Consider the following 24,014-nt stretch of genomic DNA (forward strand, 5'->3'; position numbering starts at 1 on the left):
TGTAATAATGCGGGCAGCTGAGTTCTGGACCAGTTGAAGTTTATGGAGTGATTTTTGAGGGAGGCCAAAGAGGAGAGAGTTACAGTAGTCCAGGCGGGAGGTGACGAGGCTGTGGACAAGGATGGCAGCAGTGTGGGGGGTGAGGGAGGGGCGGAGGCGGTTGATGCTTCGTAAGTGGAAGTAGGCTGACCGGGTAATGTTATTGATATGGGATTGAAAGGAGAGTGTACTGTCCAGGATGACGCCCAGACTCTTAACCTGGGGGAGGGGTGAGACGGAGGAGTTGTCAATAGTGAGTGGGAAGCTGTTGGTTTTGGATAGAGTGGATTTTGTGCCAATGAGGAGAACCTCCATTTTGCTACTGTTTAATTTGAGGAAGTTTTGGGTGAACCAGGCTTTTATTTCAGATATGCAATTAGTGAGGGAGGTGGGCGGGAGAGAGGACGAAGGTTTAGTGGTGAGGTAGAGCTGGGTTTCATCAGCATAGCAGTGGAAGTGGATGTTGAATTTGCGGAAGATATTGCCAAGGGGAAAGAGGTAGATGATGAAGAGGAGGGGCCCCAGGACAGAGCCCTGGGGCACACCTGAGGTGATGGGGGAAGGAGTTGATTTGAGGGTCTTGAGTTGAATGAATTGAGTGCGGCCAGAGAAGTAGGAGGTAAACCAGTCCAGGGGAGTGTGGGTGATGCCAATGGAAGATAGCCTGCTGAGGAGGGTGGTGTGGCAGATGGTGTCAAAGGCTGCATTTAGGTCGAGGCGGATGAGGATGGTAAGTAGTCCAGAGTCAGATGCCATGAGGAGGTCATTGGTGATTTTGATGAGTGCTGTTTCAGTGCTATGGAGTGGGCGGAAACCGGACTGGAACTGTTCATACAGATTGTTGTGGGATAGGTGAGAATGGAGCTGGGAGGCAACTGTTTTTTCGAGGATTTTGGAAATGAAGGGTAGATTGGAGATAGGACGGAGGTTGTTGAAGTTGGAGGGGTCAGCACCAGGTTTTTTTTACAATTGGGGTAATGACTGCAGTTTTAAAAGGTGTAGGGACAGTTCCAGTGGTGAGGGAGGTGTGGATGATTGCGGAGATGAGAGGGACCAGAGAAGGGAGGCAGGTTTTGACAAGTTGGGTTGGCAGGGGGTCTATTTGACAGGTGGATGGTTTGGATTTCTGGATGAGCTCTGTGATTTCTGAGAGAGTGGGGAGATGGAAGGAGGAGAGGGAGTGTGTAGGTGGGGGAAGGTCGACTGGGGTGCTGAGGTGAGGTATTGATCCGAGGTTCTGGTGGATGTTCTTGATTTTTTTTTTTCTGTGAAAAATGACATGATGGCATTGCAGAATGAGGTTGTGTAGAGGTGAGGGGGGAGAGAGTCCTGGGGTTTGGTGGTATTGTTGAGTAGGGAGAAAAGTGACTTAGAGTTGCTTTGATTGGCAGTGATTAAGCTGGAGTAGTAGTGTGATTTGGTGCTGGCAATGAAGTCCTTACACTGTAAGATGTGGTTATTGTATATTTCTTTGTGAATAGTGAGACCAGTTTTTCTGTAAAGTCGTTCCAGTTGTCGTCCTTTGGCTTTCATGAGTCGGAGATCGGGGGTGAACCAGGGGGCGGAGATGGTGAAGGAGACAGATCGGTTTTTTAGTGGAGCCAGAGAATCAAGAATATTATGGAGACCAGTGTTATAGTGAGAGACCAGGTCATCGGGGGTGGACAGATTGTTGATATCGAGGAGGCATGAAGAGTGGAGGGGTTAATGTTCTTTATGTTTCGGAAAGAAATGAGGCGTGGTGTTTTAGCGATTGAGAGAGTGAGCTTCACTGTAAATGAGAGGAGAAAGTGGTCAGTTATGGGGAGTTCATCAGCTGTTATGTTGAGAGGGGTGACACCAGAGCAGCAGATTAAGTCCAGAATATGCCCTTTGGAGTGTGTGGGAATAGTGGTATGTTGCTGAAATCCAGAACCATCTAAACAGGAAGTGAAGTCTTTGGTGAGAGGCAGATTGGTATTGTCCATGTGGATGTTAAAATCACCCGTGTGTATTTAAGTGCACGTGCACGAGGATAGAAGATTTGCATACTCCACGCCCAAAATAATACCATATTAGGAGCTGTGCTTCCTCTCTGCTGTGCCAGGAAGTGTTGAGTGTTGAGTCATGAGAATGGCATCAAGGTGCAAAAAGAACAACTTTAGGGGCTCTGAGACTGAAGTTCTGCTTTCAGAGATCCAGAAAGGAAAATCTGTCATTTTTAGCAGTCAGCAGTGGAATTATGGGACCTGCTAAAGCCAAGAAATGGGAAGTTATTACGAGTGCTGTTAATACCGTGTCACCTGTAGTTCGTAATGTCAACGAAATAAAAAAGAAATGGTTTGGCCAGGCAATCGATGACTGCAACTAAAGCCGTGCAATCAGTTGTTGCCTCATCATGATGGAACTTTGATGGGGTGGTCCATGAGGGGGGTCTTCTGGCACCACACCTTCTGGTCTGTCTGGGCTGGTTCAGGTTGTTGGAGACCCTCGTTCATGGCAATATTGCGCAAATCTGGCATGCCTTCTCTGGGCTATAGAGCAGTTTGCCCCCAGCTGTATGGAGACACCCCCACCTGGCCTTCAGCTCAGTGCGCTCCACGACAGCACGGGTGCTTTGATGCGTATATGCGTCTCGTGCTCCAATTATGATTGGCAGTCCAGCCAAGGCATGAAAGTCCCTCTTAATTTGTACTTGTTGGACAGCGGTTTATGGGAATTTGATGTACCATGGGTGATAAACTGATGAGAGCTTTGATGACCAAGGGGAGCGCACGACTCACAGAGGACTGGGACACCCCCGATCTGTCTCCAATCTCGCTCTGAAAGGTTCCAGTGGCCAAAAATCCAAGGGTGGTGAGGACCTGGACGTGTGGTGGAATTGGGTTTGATCGGCGTGTTTCTCTCTGGAGTTGTGGCTCTAGCAAGCTGCATATTTGTAGCAGCACAGTCCTTGGGAATCTTAATCGCGATGTCAGCCATTCGTCTGTCTCCACATGGGTATCTACACGGTCTCTTCAAGAGCCTGACGCGCTAAGGCATCCAAAAGTAGCAAGTCAGCCGCTGCGCTTCCCGTTACAGATTCAAATTAACCTTCAATTAGTGCATAATTTAAGTCAAACAGAATAATGTCAGCATAATTATGGGGTATAATGTATATTTATTTATGTTTTCTTCAAAGTAATTAAATATACAATCCATTAGTCAAGCAAACTTGATTTGAATAACAGCGGACTATTTTACGAAACTCCTACGACAGGTCTGGATCACTCGTAAATTCTGTTCGTACCTGAAAGAAAACGTATAATACGAAAAGATTGGTGAATGCGCAAATTCTCTTAAATCCCTCGTACGCACGACTTAAGAACAAATCTGTTCGTACGAACGGTGGTTGCATGAGGCCCATTGTTTGGTTCGTTATTCATATGTCATAACTTTATAGATATCCATCTGAATTTTGAGACTCATAATCGTTACCTGTGTTATGTTATGTTGTTATTTGAGGTCTTTATATCATAAGTCTACATTATATCTTAAACCTTCATATCTTAAAAAGTTGTGGTGTTTTCAGAATTATCGAGACGAATGTTTTACGAGACGAAGGAATGGAGAAATCGAGTTTCTTTGTTTTATCCAAGATCTCTAACGCTAGAATTAGATCCTACAAAACACGCCCAGGCAGACGTCATAACGGTTTCAGGCATATCATTGGCTGAAAGTGTAGCGTAAACCTATGCCCCGCCTCCGCAAATCAAACCCCAGAACCGGCGATCCAAAGTCAGAATGAGAACGAGAACATAGTACGAGTCAGAAGAATGAGGAAAGAAGATGGAAAGACTAAGACAGATGACAGGATAGAAAGATGAGGAGGAAGAAAAAGAAGATCCGAGCAAAGAAAGAAACAGAATGAAGTAATAGAAAGATATACGTTTTTGTATTTTTTACGAGTGTCGCACGTTCTTAACCTCCGCTGCTGCACACGTTATCACATAGTTTTTCTTACCAAGAAAGCCAGGTTAAGCTTGTCAACTTTTTGTTAATATTTTGTGAATTTAAGTTCACCTCATCAGAGCAACCAAACCAACTCCAACAACTTGGACATTTTTGTCGTTCTTTGCGGTGAAACCCTCGACACCAGTCAGTTCCGTCTCCTTGGCGACTAGAAGCTCCAGTGTAGAAGAGCGACCTATCCAGGCAACTTGAAAGTCCACAAAAGTCACCCACAACTAAGGAAGGCCTTGAGATGCGGAACCAAGAGAAACCCACTTGGACCCCGCTGGCTATCACCTGGTGTGTTCAGAGCTGACTAACAGGGCTAAAGTGTCAACCCAAGTAAGGTCTGCCCTCTTTTACCATTCAGACCTTTTCATACGATGGGTGTCGAGAGCATCCACTGTTAAAATGATAAGTGACTCCAAGATGTTAGCCTTTAACTGCAAATAGTAAACCAATCTAGACTATTTGAGTAAATCCGGTATCTCTCCATTCCCCATAGTTCTTTTTCAATTCACTTAGTGTTTCCTATAATAGCCCATATTCAACGCATTTTTCCTGTTTGTTTTAGGGTTCATGTCTTTGGTCATATCGTTTTAATAAATAGTTCATATATATAAATAATTAACAGGTTGTGTTGTATGTTTTCTGTACGTAATGTCGGTCAAACCAAACGAGAATTGACGAAGTAGCGCTATGAGACTGAAACATTCATTTTAACATACCAGAATTGTAAGATTCTGCCTTTTTCATTCTTTGAAGGTGATGCCCGTACATACGGGGTCAAATAAGGTTTATTTAGATTGTGAGAACTTCTTGTAAATCCTTATATTTTATCAAGTTACGTTACAATAATTATATATACATACATACATATACACATAATAAAATAATATTTCACAGCTTTTATTTGCATTTGAACAAAAAGTGGCATGTCCAAAATTATTCATATAAGACCAGTGCTGGCCAGGAGGTTAGTGAACGAGGTGAAAAAGAATACAAGGATCACCACCACGTCACTTGGTGAAAACTGCGCTCTGCTGGTGGCAACGTCTCAAGGCAGACAGTCCAAGGGAAACTGCACACTGCTGGGTTCCATGGACGCAGACCAAGGAGGACGCTTGGCCTTTGCAAATGCTCATCTGGACAAAGAAGAAGACTTCTGGTCTTCTGTTTTATGATCAGATGAAGCAAAAATGTAATTGTTTGGCCACAATTATGTATCCTTCATTTGGCATAAAAAGGAGAAGCCTTCAACCCTAAAAACACCATCCCCACTGTCAAACATGGTGGTGGGAACCTAATGCTTTTGGGGTGTTTTTCAGCCAATGGGCCAGGGAACCTAATCACAGTAAATGGCACCATGAAAAAAGAGCAATACATCAAGATTCTCAACAACTACATCAAGCAGTCTGCAGAGGAACTGGGCCTTGGGCACCAGTGGACATTTCAGCCCAACAACGACCCAAAACACACAGCAAAAGTGGTGAAGAAATGGTTAGTGGACAAAAGCATTAACGTTTTGCAGTGGCCCAGCCAGAGTCCTGACTTGAATCCAATTGAGAATCTGTGGAGGGAGCTAAAGATCAGAGTGATGGCAAGGAGACCCTCCAACCTGAAAGAGTTGGAGCTCATCGCTCGTTGTAGATTTAACTTACAGACTAAGAATGACGAAGCAAGACGTCTTCTTTAGTTCAGACATACTTTAGTTATTAACAAAAGGAAAAAACATACAGCGTGCGGTTTTGCGAGTTACAACATGGCGGCCCACAACACCCAACAAAACTCTGACGTAATCACGTCACATTCACCTTCCTGTTCCTAGAACATCTTGGGTAGTGAAGTCCTTTGAATGTAACTACAAATAAATGAAATTCAATCTCCTTTTAACCACATATTCATCGCATGAACTGGGTTTTATCAATATTAATGTTAACTTATATTTCAACTTGTATGACCTTATTTATTCTTCTCAAATGTCTTTGCAACAGATACATTCTCAACATCGCTAAAGACAAATGAGCAAAAATACCAGTGGAGACATGCAAAAAGCTGGTCAGCAATAATAGGAAGCGTTTGATTGCTGTAATAGCCAATAAAGGCTTTTCTATTGATTGTTGAGAAGGGTATGAATAATTTTGGACATGTCACTTTTTGTTCAAATGTAAATAAAAGCTGAGAAATATTTTCCACAATGATGCCTCTTGTACATCATCTTATTATCTTCTGGGAGATGCCTGTGTCATTTACAATCAAGAAAAAACTTGCAGGTTGAATAAAAGTAACTTTAACTCAAAATTTGCCAGGGGTATGAATAATTTAGGGCTTGACTGTATATAAATATATACATAAAATGTAATAAACCCCTATAAAGGATAGTCAGCCACCATGCACTAAACTCCTCCATTATCACCAAGAGTCCCTCACAAGCAAATTCCACTGATCCAAACAGCAGCTCATGTTTATTTTAAAATCATGAAACACAAAAGTGATGGGCAGGCCAAAATAGATAAAAAGAAGGGAGAGCACTTAGACCAACCCACAAAAGGCTCTAGGATCTGTTGCCCTGCCTCGACCCTAAAACATAAAAACTTTCTTGTTTCCTGAAAGCCTCCTGCAGTGATCTACTTGTGTGAACTACAACTGCGCCACTGCAACATCTCCCATGTTTATGTGTGAAAACGGCACAAGTGAGAGTAGAAAACAGTTCTGATGAGAACAGTGGTCTTCTGTTCTTCTTTTCTTTCATTCTTTCAGTTCCTCCCACCATTGTAAAGCTGAAGGAGCCAGAGCGCCGCCATGATACATGCATCGAGTTTACTGTTCGTGGTTCGCCTCACCCGACCTTAAGATGGTTCTACAATGATAAGGTGAGATTGAGTCTATTTTTACGAAATCTATTGTACAGATTAAATGTTCCATCCAATGTTCCCTCTAATTTTTCATGAGTCTGGGCAAACACACAAGCTCCCTGAGCACACTGAGGAGCACTGTGAGCAACATCAGATGTGCACGCTGTGGCCACACACCAGTATCACACCTGTTCAAAACCTTGGATCATAGCAAGTTACACGGCTTATTAAAAGAATCAAATCACAGCAGCAATTTTCATTAGTTTACTTTTAATATAAGTGATTTGGCCCACTTAAAATGAAAAAGACAAAAATCTTGTTGTTCATGAGATGTGTAGTATGTTATATGTTATATGTGAGAGTCATGTTGCAGCCTGCATGTTTTGCAGAGTAGACCTTTCTCACTCGAAAAAGAAAAATCTCACCCAGTTTCACCTCTTCTATTTGCACATACTCAGACAGCCATTCCATCCTAAAAGAACCGCATTTCTTTTTTACTTTGGCTTGGTGAGTGGATGCCCGTTCGTTTCGCCATGTTAAGGGGCGTCTCTTAGCTTCTAACTCTGCCGCACTGTTGTTAGCTAGCTAACCTGCACGGCGCGTATGGGCAGGGCACATATGAAAGCACTATTAATGCTATGATTGGCTGCAGAGCGTAAGTGAACCGTATCGTATCATTGGCTGAACACCTGTCACTCACTGCGTTATATTGAAAAATGGTACAGAAAAACAGATTATTGGTCTAATTAATTAGATTAGATTAGGTCTAGTATTAGATATTAATTAATACGTTTATGGTGAATTTTATTTTATGCGCTGCATAGATTTTCTTGTGCGCTGAGAATGTGCGAGCAGTGTGCGATTGCGCAGGTGCGCAGCTTAGAGGGAACATTGGTTCCATCTGATTCTTACTTAGTGCGTAATCAAAAGGGTACAAGGACAAAGGTTAAAAATTCTTTTTTGAAAAAGACAATGAAATCGTTACTGAAATGAAATTATATTTAAAATAGTAACTAAGTAACTATTTATTCTTTTATTTTCCATTATTTACAAACACCCGTACTGGAGATTTCTTTGTGTTATTCCATCTAGATATCGCACTCTTTTTCCAAAAGCAAAACAGGGAAAACTAATATCTAAGCCGACTTACAAATGCTCCCCCAGCAAAAATAAAACGTTGGATCTATGCACGTTACAAACAAATAGAAGAGATGCATACAGGTGTTGTACTTTCTCTCAGGAAAATCAAACCATAATTTGTTATGCCTCAACTCAATTCAGCGGAAACCTTTGATCATAATAACTTTAAAAAGAAGACTTCACAGGCTTCTCAGGAAGTTGAGCAAATTCTGATGGGGTGCTTTGAGGAAATAGAGTGGAATACACTGTGAGCTACACTGTGAGCTACACTGTGAGCTACACTGTGAGCTACACTGTGAGCTACACTGTGAGCTACACTGTGAGCTACACTGTGAGCTACACTGTGAGCTACATGGAGACGACATCAATGTCACCGTTTAGAGACATCATCCCCACAAGAAGAGTGAAGTGTTTCCCCAAGAATGAGCCCTGGATCACCACTGACCTGAAAAAGCTGCTGAACATGTAGAAGAAAGCTTTCAAGGAAGTAGACAGGGAGTCTTTTTAAAGAGATTATGTAAACAGTTGAAAAAGTTAATAAAAGAGAGCAAGGAGCTGTACAGGAATAAAGCTGGAAAACAAACTCAAGCAGATCAACATGAAGGACGTATGTTCACGGATGAAAAAGATCACAGACTTCAGAGAAAAGGGAGATCACACTGACGAAAGCCGGGACAGAGCCACTGAGCGGAACCTGTGTTTCAGTGGGTTCAGCTCAGAGCAATGCTTAACATTGCCCCCACTGTCTCCAACTACAATAACCTCACTCTACCTGGACCCACAGTCTCCCTGAAACACCTCGACAGTGTCTGCACCTCAGTCCTGGATCTTAACACAGCCTCACCAACATCTCCCCCCACATCAGGGCAAACTGAGATCTCCCCATTCTCCCCTTCCAGCCTGTCTATATCCAGCAGTCAGGGGAGGAGGCAGCTGGAGAGATTGAACTGGAACAAGGCTGCAGATAAGATGACCCAGGGACCCAGGGAATGCCTGCCCTGAACAGGTGTTTGGGACTCGACAGCACCTCTTTAACCTTAACCTGGGACAGGAGAAAGCTCCTATACTGTGGAAGAAAGCCTGTCTTATTCTGGTAAAAAATCTCACCCATCTGTTCTTAATGACTATAGACCAGATGCCCTAACATCTCACACCATTGAAGTCTTGGAGAGACTGTGATTTTCTCACCTCAGTAAGCAAGAGAACACCTCTCAGCACCCATGCTTTTCATCCTGCACATCCTCTACATAAGAAAATAATCAAACAGCAATCAAAGAGTCTTTCCTTCAACAGCAACAACTACTCAATAACTCATGAATAAAAACTGTTTTAATTCTTTATCATGCAAAAATGATTTCCTATTTTGGGATTAATAAAGTACTATTCAATTCAATTCTTGTTTTTAATATATTGAGAATTTAACCACAAGCCAATTTGATCTAATAGAAGTTGTTATGGTGGACCCTCAGAGCTCACTCACATACCAAGTATAGATATGTATACACTCACAATTTTTCCCTGCTCTTGCTATCAATGCCAGATTGTAAAAGTGTTGTAGCACACATAAAGTGTAGCAGTGTTGCTCTACAATGAAAGCAACAAAGCTTCCAACAAGTTTTCCCCAAACACATAGTTTAGATTTAGCTCATGCGTCTGCTTCTTCAGCTCCCATTCCAGCATTGGCTTCTTCAGCTCTTGTTCCGACGCTGGTGGGTCTGCCATTGGGGATCCTGTGGCTCGGCTCACTCCGGAGGAGCTCCAGGTAGCTCTCAAGATTATTAAAACATTTAGTGAAACTGTTGCTGGGCCTTCACAGCCCTGGGAGAGACTGAGGATTTCAGTGGAGCTTATGGGTTTCCTGCAGGCTAGACCTCATCTCCTCATGTTGTTAATCTGGGAGACTATGGTTAAGGCGGTTGACAGTAAAGCTTTGGCAGATCTACGTAGCTTACAGCATTCTCTACAGCCACATAAAACTCCCAAGATACAGACATCTCCCGTTGTTGGTCCAGCTCATGAGCCTTCAGCCCGAGCCTGCATCAGAGTCTTCACAGCCGGTTCCCAAGCTGTCATTGAAGCCGCTGCTTCAACCAGCTTCTGAGCCTTCGCTGCAGCCGCTGCTTCAGCCAGTAACAGAATCTGTGTCTGAGATAGAACCAGCCCCCCGGTCTACAGAGCTTCAGTCTCCGGAGCACCAGCCTTCAGAGCCCTGGTCCACGCCGCCTATGTTCCAGCCCTGGCCCACAGCGCCTGCTTTCCAGTCTGTTGCTTCTGAGCCAACGGCAGTGGCACCAGTCCTTGTTCCCTAGGGGGTCCCGATGAGGGATGCTCTGGCTGCCTACCAAGCCTGGTGTCAGCTGGGCCATTGAAAGACTTTTGGACTGGCCTCTAAGACCATCACCTGTTTCTGTACTGTTTGAGTTACTTCATTTCCTGTGTTACACAAGGTTTAATTACACTCACCTGTTTTGAATCCCCTCGTCTGAGCATAAAAACTCCTGGTTTTCTTTTGTCCTGTGTCGGATCATTGATATAGAGAATAAATACAATGGTATTTACAGGAAATGCAAATGATATATACAGTAAAGTGACAGATGCTGAGTATTGCATTTTGATGTGTGGGGAGCTTTTCTGGGGCGATTGTTATGTAGTGCAGTTATGTTATGCACTGTGTGGTTGTTTGAGGGGGTTGGGTCGAGTCAGTAAGGTGAGTGATTGTTTTAGGGGGGACTGCTGTAGTGTAGTCTAACAGAGCGTGTGTGTAGTGTGGGCAGAGTGTGTGTTGGGAGGACAGGAGTCACTGCTGAGTGTTCATCATAGAAACAGCTCTGTGGTAGAAGCAGTTTCAGTCTGGTTGTATGTGCAAACAGTGTCCTGTATAATATCTTTCAAGAGAGAACAACACAGTATAAAGTACAGAGCTGCTCTGACCACTGAGGCAAAAACAATTCACGTATACTGCACATTGTTGCGTCATCGCTCCTATATATTAGTATAGTTGAGCGTTCTTTTCTACATTTCCTCCCTAACTACAGTTAAGGTTACAGACACAGCTGCAAGTACCAGCCTCCCTTCTATCCTCCTTAAAGTGCAGCTTTATCATACAACCAGCACACCATGTTCTCGGGAGGGATGAGAAAAACTAGATATGTTGGTATCTTGCAGGTGGTCATCTGCAGGTTATACACAGTAACACTCAATACAATGCATATAAGAATTAATTTTCAATTCCAATATTTAGTTTTTAGTTCCCCTAATGTTTAGGGTATGTCCTGTGTGACCATTCTCTAAATAATCATGGTCATCTCGGGTTATGCTGACAGTCCTAAAACTGAAATCTAAGTAAAATCATGGCAATTTGTGTTTTTCTTCGTCCCAGGGTGTTTTCATATTAATTTGAATCAAAAATATTAATGGTGGGGTAGTCCGTGGCGTAGCGGGTTGAGTAGGCGCCCAATGTACAAGAGGCTGTAGTCCTTGCTCCAGCTGGCCCCGGTTTGAGTCCCGCATCAGACGGCCCGTTGCTACATGTCGTTCCCCGTCTCTCTGCCCCCTGCTTCTTGTTTCTCTTAACTGTAATGTCTATTAAAGGCATAAAAGCCCAATATATATATATATATATATATATATATATATTTCAAATCAAATCAATTTATATAGCATATTTCATGTACAAACAGTTCAAAGTGCTTTACATAAAATAAAAGCATTGCAGCAGGAGTGCAAGAAGCATTAAAAATACATAAAAGAATATAAAGAGAAACAAATAAAATCATTTAAATTAATTTAAAAACAAGCAACAGTCTAGATAAGTTAAAATATATTTCATGCATAGACACGTGAGAACAGAAATGTTTTTAACCTGGATTTAAAAATGTCTCCATTTGGTGAAAGTTTAATCTCCACTGGCAGTTTGTTCCACTTGTTTGCAGCATAACAGCTAAATGCTGCTTCTCCATGTTTAGTCTGGACTCTGGACTGGACCAGCTGACCTGAGTCCTTGGATCTAAGAGCTCTGCTGGCTTTATATTCTCTGAACAGATCACAGATGTATTTTGGGCCTAAACCGTTCTGGGATTTGTAAACCATCAGCAGGCTTTTAAAATCTATTCTGTGACTGACTGGAAGCCAGAGTAAAGATTTTAAAGCTGCTGTGATGTGTTCAGATCTCTTAGTCCGGGTTAAAACTCCAGCAGCAGCGTTCTGGAGGAGCTGCAGATGTTTAATGCTCTTTTTGGGAAGTCCAGTTAAAAGAGCATTACAGTAATCGAGTCTACTGGAGATGAATGCATGGATGAGTTTCTCCTGGTCTGTTTGGGAGAGGAAACCTTTAATTCTGTTGATGTTTCTGAGATGGTAAAAAGCTGCCTTGGTGACAGCTTTGATGTGGCTGCTGAAAGTCAGATCTGAGTCTACATGGAAAACGTGGAAAAAACTTCTTTTCATAAGCGTAGACAGATGACAGGAAAAGGACAGTTTGGGATCCGATATATATATATATATATATATATATATATATATATATGGCAAGTCAAATCATCATCTGGTGACATCTTCCTCACATTGTCACAGCTGTTTGTTAGATTCGAAGCTGCACCACAACACAGAACTTCCTTCTTGGGTTCCAGTTTTCTCATAAGATTTTTTTTTTTTTTGCCATAAAGATTTATGTTAGTTAATAATATTAACTAATATTAGATGATAATATTCAGCAACCTGGGTGGCCCAACAACCTGTGACCAAAATAACTGTTGTTAGATTACCTGAAATAAAGGAAGCTATGCAGGGATGCTTTTAAAACACAGACATGGCTGCAGTCTGACAGCCACATGAAGATGATATTATTGCTACAACTGGGTGTGTGACAGATTCCTTCAACAAATGTGTGTTGAACTCTATCCCCATTAGGACAGTGAGTGAATCACCTGATCTGAGAGAGCCACTAAAGAAGAGAAACCTTCCTGCAGGGATGCAAGGAGACAGAAAGTTATAGAGGAGTGTACAGAGAGTTTAGAAATAAGATAAGGGAGACGGGAAGGTGGACATGAGAAAGCTGAGGGCATGTAGAAGCAGAAAAATGTGAGGAATTTTTGGTCAGGAATGAAAAAGATCACAGGATTCAAGGTGATGGGGGATTCAGACTGATAGATGTCTGGACAGAGCCAATGAACTGAAATATTTTGGGTTCAGCTCAAAGGATGCTAAGCCTTCTGCTCCCCTGCCCTCACCCACACAGACCTCACACCCTCCCTGGACCCACACTTTCTACAGTCTCAGCCTGCCCCTCAGTTGTGGATCTTAAAATTATATTACACACCATTAAACATATTGTTTATTCAGCAGCATCTTCAGTCAGAGGGGATTTCCCCTTTATATTGAAATGTACAATGAATGTGCCTTTCACTTGCTCCTGATTTATTGTTCTTGTTCTTCTTTTTATTTGGAAAATAGATCTTTCACCAACTAAATTACTTTTCCATTCTGTTCTTTTATGTAGGGGTAGTTTATTTAACCAAACTGCTTGCATTTTGCTATAATTGTTTATTTTTAGAGATGGTAGTGTGAATATTAAATAAAGTAATCCTGAGATTTGACATTATATATCCCAAGTTTGTTATGTTTTGTAAGGCTATTTAATATTTACATTTATATCAAGTTTATCCATATTTTACCTTAACGATGGCTATGTTTCCTGCCTAATTTTAGGTACATGTTATACAATACAATTTCCTATATTAAATTAGCCCTCTATTAATTTCCTGATGCACTCTTTCGTGTATTGTACAGTTCTTCCACGAGTTTTATATATGCAGGAAATTCTTAAAAAATACAATTTGTTGATGTTTATTGTTTGTTGCTCTCCATTTAGGAAATTTACCATACGGAGTATGTGCGACCTGATATGGATATTTACCAGGATGACATAGAGGGGTGCCTAACGTTTAAAAACCCGACACACCACAATAACGGCAACTACACTTTAATGGCAATCAACTACCTGGGTGTAGTCACCAGCACTGTGTATGGGCACTTCCTCGACAAGCCATTTGATGGTAAGCTGGAACATTTGTAGGCATGCTGAATTTATGTAATATCTGCTATTATTTTAGTATATGCTATACAAATTACTATAGAGAACACACCAGCCTGATATCTGCAGTTATTCCTTTCAAATGAAACTGTCAAAGTAATCTTCAGTGCCTTGACCTTCTAACATACCTTCAGAGGAGAAAACTTTTCATACTGGAGGGTTTGTGTTTGACCTGTGCCTCTAACAGTTACAGTAGTAACTATAGAATAGAATTTACATTGAACTGAATTGAATTTAAAAAAAAATAAATAAATAAATCCAATAAGGGATACCAAATTATATTATTACTGTATATAATAAATAAGGAAACGCTATTGATAAAAAGATAATATTAGATTAAAAAAATACTTTAGCTATCCCAAAGAGAAATTGTATAAATTATAAATCACGGAGGGTTGAATAATATTTGGAGAGGAAAGAAAACAAAAACAAACCTGGAGTGGTTTGGCACTGAACAAAGGAAAATCTGCTGCAGGACAAATACTGAGGGAGGTCATAACAAACCCGGATCAGGTGTGGCAAATTAAGACCTGGTGGAAAAAAAAAAAAAAAAAAAAAGCGGAAACTCAACAGAATACATAAGCTCAACAAAATAAAGCCTGAAGCAGGGAAACTGAGATACAAAATAAAGATAAATGATTGAAAGAAAATAACTAAAATACAGAACACAATATGACACAGAAACTAATAAACCAAAACACGGTCCATGACAAAGCTTAGCTCTCTTATGCCTTTTTGTGGATTTAATTGGACTTCCTCTAACTGGACTTGTATTGAACATGTTTACTTGCTCTTTAAATTGCCCTGAGGGGACTTTTTGTTGTGAGTTTGAACTATATAAATAAATTTGCTAAATAAAGTAGCTTATTTAAGAATGCAGAGAATTTAGGATCCCCAATAAGATGCGTTCTCCGCAACTGCCAATGGACATAGACCACTTAAGTAAAGTCAGAATGTAAGTGGGCTGTGATTGGAGATTGTCACGGCTTGAGCACAAGCCGCCAAGAATTCGGACTCAAATGCAGACTGAATAGGATACAAAGATAAAAGGTTGATTCCTTAGTTGTGGTGGCTTAGTCGGAGTAGGATCCAGACACCGGATGATTCTGCAGGAGGAGGGAGAGGGTTAGAACGATCCTCCGTAATGGTAGATGAATAATCCAAAGGGGGTAGTCCTTATTTATGAGATGAAGGAAGTCCGTGAATGAGGGGAGAGCGCTGGCTGCGTCTGCTTTGGATCCGAGTCAGCGGTGAGGCGAGCAGGCAGGTAGTTGATAATGGCTGGCTGGGATATCCAGGATAAGGCAAGGCAGGTACATGGAAACCAGGAAGAAGGAAGACCAGGCGAGGCAGGTAGATGCTAGAGGAAAAGGGAGTTGTCAGAGACACTTGGAGAACTATACAAAGAATCATATAGAGCGCCGATTTACCACTAAAGATAGTGAGACAATCTGGCGAAGACTGGTTGCTCCTGCAGCCCCTATAAGGACGTCTTAATGAGTACAGATGAGGAACAGGTGTGGTGGCAGGAGCAATCCAGGCTTCGCCCAATGCTCTCAGGAACACCTGCTCAGCCCGCCAAAGACTCAGATCCAAAACACACCAACAGCCAAGCATGATTGTGACTGAGATCAATATGTCAAGATGTCTGAGGTTGTGAGGTGAGGCTACCAGGACGTTCTTGATGTGGGAGTTAATATTATGTACAAGTAAATGGAAAGAGTAGTCACACTCTAAAGGGTAAAAAGAAATCTCCAATGCATAGAAATAGATCGAAAATACTTTATTCATCCCCCGTGGGGGAAATTCAAGAATACAATATTAAATAAATAAATACATTAAATGATTTAAAAAACGAGTGAATACACATATTCAATACATTTTCATCGTTAAATTCTACCTCTGAAATTTCACCTCGTATACATCATCCCTAACTGTCCAACTAAGATCTCCCCCAACAAAGAGGTTAGTTTGGGATACAACAGGTAGGCTGATCAAATTAGGTCCATAGATATTAAAGGAATGGTTCGGCGTAAAATGATCATTTGAGCATCACATGGTCATGCCACATAATTTATATGGGTGATGAGCCTTTCTCCGAAAGACCGCAGCATTACGAAGTTGGCTATTTTGAAGTGTTTTGTTAGAAACGCAGCCAATGCAACTGTACGGGGCCAATTTGGAAAATATAAGAAATCGGTTGTTTTTCCGCGATAAACAAGCTCAATAGTGCTACATACTTCAGCTGTGTCATAACAAAGGACTCGTCAAGCAAACCGAGGCACAGAGAAGTTCATCGGACCACACAGCCTTTCACTGGCTTGTGTTTTCACCGGTTGTCGTACCACCATGTACCACCATGTACCTCCAGTACGCGACCGAGCAGAAGCGCCCACTGACGCTTGCTCCGCACATCTCTGTTGTTCCTCCCGTTCCCGCAACTCCTCGTCTGTATATTCGGGCTCAAACAAGTATGGTTGGCCTTCAAACGCAAATGGCTCGTCTTCGAAAAAATTATGGTCGTCTTCTGCCATATTTGCGTCTCAGCCTCCCTTTGATAACTTGAAGCAGGAGTTGGAACTACCGGTGATGCCTCAAAAAACACAAGCCAGTGAAAGGCTGTGTGGTCCGATGAACTTCTCTGTGCCTCGGTTTGCTTGACGAGGCCTTTGTTATGACACAGCTGAAGTATGTAGCGCTTTTGAGCTTGTTTATCGCGGAAAAACAACCGATTTCTTATATTTTCCAAATTGGCCCCGTAGGCCTACAGTTGCATTGGCTGCGTTTCTAACAAAACACTTCAAAATAGCCAACTTCGGAATGCCGCGGTCTTTCGGAGAAAGGCTCATCACCCATATAAATTATGTGGCATGACCATGTGATGCTCAAATGATCATTTTACGCTGAACCATTCCTTTAACCAAAGTTACTGGGGCCAAATACATTTCCCCAGTAATGATGAGGTATCAACCCTCTGTGTCTGATGTTGTTGATTTATGTTGAAATGAAACACCTTTGCCAATTACATAGATACACCTCTGGCTCTGTCAGGAAAAAAGAATGTCCAATTCAACTACCTCTTAGAATAGAAGATTAAGATCAGATTTATTGTCATGCATACACACGAAATTTGTCCTCCGCTTTTAACCCATCCAGGTTGGCACCTGTTGACAGACACATGCACATAGACCTTAGAACACACACTCATAGAATAGAAATAGAGTAGAAAAATTCTTTATTCATCCCCCAGTGGGGGAAATTCAAAAGTCTAACTTGGAAGCTGTTCTTTAAATGAGTTTACACTGGGTCTAATCTTGCATTTGCTTTTGTTTTCATTTATTGAACTGTTTTCTTAGCTTTTTATGGAGTTATTTTTTTCTCTCCTGTTGACATGTATACTGTAACATATGTACCTCACCGTGCTGTTTATTTTGTTGCCTTACAGTAAAATTTTATCTTCTCTGCTCCTCTTGCTTTTGTTTTAGATCAAGAAACGGATTATGATTATGGTAAGTGCTTTTTACACAAGTGTGATAGTATTATAGCACAGACTCTTTGTGTTGTGTCATTATGACATCATATGCTTTGTAAAAGGCTTCAGAATTCAGTACATAGTTAAATCTCTTGTGCACATCATCATAGAATAAACAGCAATTGGACTGTATTCACATGGCACTCTAGTCTTGTTGACCACTTGAAGAGCTTTTACACTACAGGGCGCATTCATTTGTGCACACACAGACACTAACAAAGCTGTGCAATGCTTTTTCTCACACACATTAACACACTGGAACATCGAATGGAATGTAGGGTTCATTGTCTTGCCCAAGGACATTTCAACATGTAGATTGCTGAAGCTGAGGATTGAACCACAGACCTTCCAATTGGCAGATGACCGCTCCTCCTCCTGAGCTGCTGCCCGTCCATACAACTTTTGAAAAAGGTGGAGTAAAAGAGACAAAAATAAAACGACTGAGTACCCCACTACATACTTACTTATATGGCCAGGCTATATTGCTCATGAAGCCAGCTACTTATCCTATGATAAGCCTGCACTGGTAAATGAGCTGCCGGCTGTGACAAATGAGAAGACACTACTCATTCTGCCTGGGTAGTCACTCATGCATCTAATGCAGCTACCTGGATCATTAAGATAGAAAGATAGATAGATAAATAGGGATGGGAATCGAAAACCGGTTCTTGTTGAGAACAGGTTCCCAGTGTTTCAATTCCTTGGAATCGTTTGGCAATTTTGCAAATGATTCCCTTATCGATTCCAGTGGGCGCGAATGACGTGTCCAGTGCAGCCAGCAGTCAAAAGTAAACATGGCGCCCAAACGCTCGAAAGTTTGATTACACATCCCTAAAAAAGACGACAACAGGGCAACTTGCAAAGTGAACATTTCACCAAAGGGAGGAAATACTACCAACATGCAATAACTATGAATGAATGTCGCGTTTTCGATCTGCTCCGGAATAACGTTGGTGAATCTGAACCCAGCAACGTTAGCAACGTTAGCATATCCTCGGCTAACACTGCAGGTAACTAACTAACTAACAAACAAACACTGCCTATCATGTTAGCGCCATTTGCCTCATTGTAAAAGCTGCTGTTAGTAACGGCTAAGGTTAAATGAATGCCTTCTCAGGCATTACATTTAGATGAAATCATGAGAGACAGAGCCTGACTGGCTCAGAGCCAGAGGCTGGTGGTACTACCCCCAGTTCACCTCTACCTCCAGCTTCTCCTTTCACCAGAGCAGGAAGAGTTAAATTACCCAGGCCATGATAGACCAATGTGGACCTCACCGTTGTTGGGTTTGTAAGGTCATGACTCGTGTTACTTCTAAACTCAACAAAGTTGATGATAATCGACCGGTTTGTTGTCCTTTTTCTCCAAATGAGAATCGATAAGGGAACCGATAAAGAACCGAATCGTTAGGCAGAATCGAAAATGGTATTGGAATCGTAAAAATTTTATCAATTCCCATCCCTATAGATAAATGCTAATAACCATCATACAAAAGTTGACAACTTAGTTTTGGCATGACAACATCATGCCAAAACTAATTGTATTAGCTGTTGTGTTTGCTTCTCTTCTTGACTTGGCAACACTGGAGTTCTTAATGATTTACAAAAAACCTAAATGTATTTGTGGATAGATTCAAAACAAGAAGTGGCCTTATCTGCAATGTTCTGTGTTTTTAAGAAAACGTCTGTGCTTTAGACACCTGTACCCCTCCCTCACATTTCCAGCAGGGAGAGAGCATCTAAAGCAGAAAGCCTTCTGCTGTAAAGTGTTTGTGGGAACTGCTACTGCAGAAATAGACTGGATCAAATTGTCAGTACATTCTCCTGAACATATCTGCTGTTCATGTTTGAAAACAAGTTTTGGTAAACCTAAATGTTTTAAGTAAAATACAAATGGATTTATTTTCTTGTTTCTTTAAGACATTTCACTTCTCATCCAAAAGGCTTCTTCAGTTCTAACCAAACACTTAGGAATGTCATGCTAAAAAAATGCAAACATTTAGAACTGTGAGAGTTGTTGAGATCATATGTATGACACTTAGACACTTGCTCATTATGTTCTTGTTTGCATCATTGTCACTATGGGTTGTTTACATCAATGCAAAATGAAAACTATGGTTGCTTAACAGTTGTGGAAGCAACAAATGGCTAGCTTTAGCTTTAGTCACCCAGCAAAGCCAGCTTCGTAATGGGCCTTGTTCAAAATACTATTGTCTGTGAAGTGAAGCAAACAAACTCAAACATTTTAGCGACTGTTGCTTGTGGGGCAATACATCCACTGATCCAAGATTGCTGGGTCTTTAGGGAAGATGGATTCTCTGGACATATTTTCCACAAGATTTAGGAGTGTGTTTATGGAAATTTTTGACCATTCTTCTAGAAGCACATTTGTGAGGTCAGACACTGATGTTGGACAGAAGGCCTGGCTCACAGTCTCCGCTCTAATTCATCCCAAAGGTGTTCTATCGGGTTGAGGTCAGGACTCTGTGCAGGCCGGTCAGGTTCTTCCACACCAAACTGGCTCATCCAGGTCTTTATGGACCTTGCTTTGTGCACTGGTGCGCAGTCATGTTGGAACAGGAAGGGGCCATCCCCAAACTGTTTCCACAAAGTTGGGAGCATGAAATGGTCTAAAATCTCTTGGTATCCTGAAGCATTCAGAATTCCTTTCACTGAAACTAAGGGGCCAAGCTCAGCTCCTGAACAACAACCCCACACCATAATCCCCCCTCCACCAAACTTTACACTTGGCACAATGCAGTCAGACCAGTACCGTTCCCCTGGCAACCGCCAAACCCAGACTCCTCCATCAGATTGCCAGATGGAGAAGCGTGATTGGTCCCTCCAGAGAAGGCGTCTCCACTGCTCTAGAGTCCAGTGGCGGCGTGCTTTACACCGCTACGTCCGACGCTTTGCATTGCACTTGGTGATGTATGGCTTAGATGCAGTTGCCATGGAAACCCATTCCATGAAGCTCTCTATGCACTGTTCTTGAGCTAATCTGAAGGCCACATGAAGGTTGGAGGTCTGCAGCGATTGTCTCTGCAGAAAGTTGGCAACCTCTGCGCACTATGCGCCTCAGCATCCACTGACCCATTTTACGTGGACGACCACTTCGTGGCTGAGCTGCTGTTGTTCCCAATCGCTTCCACTTTGTTATAATACCACTATAATACCATTTAGTTGCGATGAAATTTCACCACTGGACTTGTTGCACTGGTGGGATCCTATCACGGTACCACGCTGGAATTCACTGAGCTCCTGAGAGCGAGCCATTCTTTCACAGATGTTTGTAGAAGCAGTCTGCATGCCCAGGTGCTTGAATTTAATTTAATTTGAACCAGCTTTAATATAACATAATTACTTGAAAATGTATCAATCATACCACTGCAATGACAGTTTTGAAAATATATATATGTGACTAAAACATTGGCAGCCAGTATTTCATATAAAGCAAACCTAAGGAACCATTCCTCTCTGCTTATAGTGTTGAAAAGAAAATGCTAATTTTTCTGTAGCAACACGGCTCTTCAAAGTTGTCAAACCAAAGACTAATATTCTAGAGACTGACACACAAGGTGAGCATATACACTCCTTATGTGGCTCAGAATTCGTATTCAGGTACAAAAATGGGTGGCTATATTATTATGTCCAAATGTGCACTTTTGATGAACAGAGATGTGCTGGTTCAATCAGTGGCAAAAGTGGAATTTTGAAAAGCTAGGGCTGCTCAGTGTATTAGATTGTATAGATATCACCGTGGAGACCCTTTGATTTCTATTTGATGTAGAGAAAGTGAGCAAGTAAGTAAGTAATTTCACATCAATGACCTTTAGGTTATATACCTTAGACCTTACTTTGTCTGCCAGTCTTTGTGTTTACTTTTTTCTATTACAGATATGAGTAGTTCTGTTTTAATATGCAATATTTTTAGCGTACACAGTTCCCCTGCAGAAGCGGGACAGTAAATTATTGTGTTTTCCAGTAACTCCGACTGCAGAGACGCACAAACCTGAGGAAGATACTTTTGGGGTGAGTGACTGAATTATTACACATACTGAATATTTAGCTGAGGTCTTGACTAGTTTCTAAGATTTCTACTTATAACACTGGTGTTTATTGACAGAAATTTGTGGTAAATTTACTAAATTGGGAATAAACTGGAAAATTCTGTCACAGACAGTATGTACACAAATCTTGAATAGATAGGCCTATTTTTTGTAAAACTTACTGTTACTGTCAATAGTTACTGGTAAGATGGAGTAGCCATACTTTCTCATGCAGCCAAGCAATTCACTTTTAACATTCCTTATTGTTCAGCCAGAGTTTTATACCCAGCTGTAAAAAACAACAACCAAAAAACAAAGTACATTTGATAGTTTCCCCTCATGCTGTAAAGAGTTGCATGCAGTATTCTCCAAAGTTGAGGGGAACCTGGGCAATATTGTCTTCTATTATTGGAATCATCCTCTGACACTACCAGTCACAACATTCAAGTCATGTAGATACAGCTAACTGCTATAGTCATTGATAATGTAAAGCTGAGAACGAGGCTTATTGACCTGAATAGTAGAAGCCACAAGAACAAAGGTTCCCAACCAACAGCCTTCTTCTTTAGATATCTGCTCAAAGTTTTTGGCAAGCTCACTGAGAAATCAGCCCTGAAGATGGACCTTTCAGCACAACCAGCCCCTGGTCCGAAACCCAGGGCAGTGGTAATACATTTTCACAGATTCCAGCCCAGGAGCAGGTCGTGTGAGGCTTATAATCTGCGGTTAAACTGAAATATCAGAATATTGTAATCCACATCTTTTAGAGCAGTAACAATGTTCTCTGTCCAAAGACATTAAGAAAAAGGCTTTACAATTTTCAAGAATGCTTTCCATTACACGGTCATATTGTTCATGAGGACTGCAGATGTAAAGAGACAGCAGCTTGCATCCCTTTGGTAGACCCAAAACTTTTTTTAATCTTACCACCTACACCATTTGGAATCTGCAGGGGACGCATTTTGTTTGGCATAAGGAAGAGGGATTGATTCTTAACCTTAGCTAAACTGTTTTTAGCAGGTAGATGTTGCTAGCACTCAGCCTATAGCAAGATATACTAGGCCCCTTTGATTAATGTATCTATTAGAAATGATCTACAATCTAGTCTGTGTGATAACATTGTGTTATAATGAACGTGTTTAGCCACATCTAAGTGGTTCTCTGTCCGTTCATACTTGGGTTGACAGACTCATGAAGGTACACATTTCCCACAACAAAATCATTCTTTTATTTCTCCCATGTACACTATACTTACATCTGTATGCATGTTTTACCCTCTTTTTATCACTTTTCTTTTTTTTCAAATCATGTTAGTCAATGAGCTTTATGGTTTGCTTAATGATTTGTTCAACATTGTAAGATGAATACTTTGGGAGGCATCAAAAGCCTATACTAGGTGATAGTGCTAACCACCACACCATCCTCTCACCACCCAAAAACATGCACGTTAGGTTAACTGGTGGGTGAGTGTGAGTGTGAGTGTACATGGTTGTTTGTCTCCGTTGTCTCTGTGTTGCTCTGTGATGGACTCGCGACCTGTCCACCGTGTACCCTGCGTCTCACCCAATGGCAGCTGGGATAGGCTCCAGATCCCCTGCGAACCTAGAATTGAATTAAGTCGGTAAAGAATGGATGGATGTATAATAAGGCGGCTGGATGACGGTGTGGTGGTGAGCACTATCACCTCACAGCAAGAGGGTTCTCGGTTTGATTTCCAGCTGGGGCCTTTCTATTTGGAGTTTACATGTTCTCCCTATGTATGTGTGGATTTAGGCAAGGCAAGGCAAGGCAAGGCAAGGCAAGGCAAGGCAAGGCAAGGCAAGGCAAGGCAAGGCAAGGCATCGCAAGGGATCCCTGTCCCCGGCCACTTCGAGTCCCTCCCAGTTGACGAGCTTCTCATCCTATCTCTAAGGGAGAGCCCAGACACCCTGCAGAAGATGCCCATTTCAGCCACTTGTATTTCGTTCTTTCGGTCACTACCCACAACTCGTGACAATAGGTGAGGGTAGGAACGTAGATTGACCGTTAAATCGAGAGCTTTGCCTTCTGGCACAGGTCCCTCTTCACCACAACGGGCCGGTGCAGAGCCCGCATCACTGTGGACGCCGCACCGTCAATCTCCCAATCCATTCGTCCCTCACTCGTGAACAAGACCCCGAGATACTTGAACTCCTCCACTTGGGGAAGGATCTCATTCCCAACCCGGAGAGGGCATTCCACCCTTCTCCGGAGGACCATGGTCTCGGATTTGGAGGTGCTGATTCTCATCCCAGCCACGGTCAAACGCCTTCTCCAAGTCCACAAGACACATGTAGATCGGTTGGGCGAACTCCCATGCAC

The 24,014-nt window shown here is 42.0% G+C and overlaps 1 protein-coding gene across 3 annotated transcripts in view; it reads left to right on the top strand.

The window, feature by feature from the left end:
- The window catches only part of LOC142383629 (NT-3 growth factor receptor-like), a 98,849-nt gene that overhangs the window by 26,732 nt on the left and 48,103 nt on the right, over positions 1-24,014 (top strand). Inside the window, exons 7-12 of one of the 3 annotated variants that reach the window (XM_075469245.1) lie at positions 6,769-6,881; positions 13,873-14,056; positions 15,459-15,472; positions 17,986-18,005; positions 18,272-18,290; positions 21,643-21,657. In XM_075469245.1, coding sequence (XP_075325360.1) covers positions 6,769-6,881; positions 13,873-14,056; positions 15,459-15,472; positions 17,986-18,005; positions 18,272-18,290; positions 21,643-21,657 — 365 coding nt within the window. The other 2 variants (XM_075469243.1, XM_075469244.1) reach the window with 2 other exon arrangements.

Source organism: Odontesthes bonariensis, chromosome 7 (genome assembly GCF_027942865.1).
Source record: "Odontesthes bonariensis isolate fOdoBon6 chromosome 7, fOdoBon6.hap1, whole genome shotgun sequence".
Lineage (NCBI taxonomy): Eukaryota > Metazoa > Chordata > Actinopteri > Atheriniformes > Atherinopsidae > Odontesthes > Odontesthes bonariensis.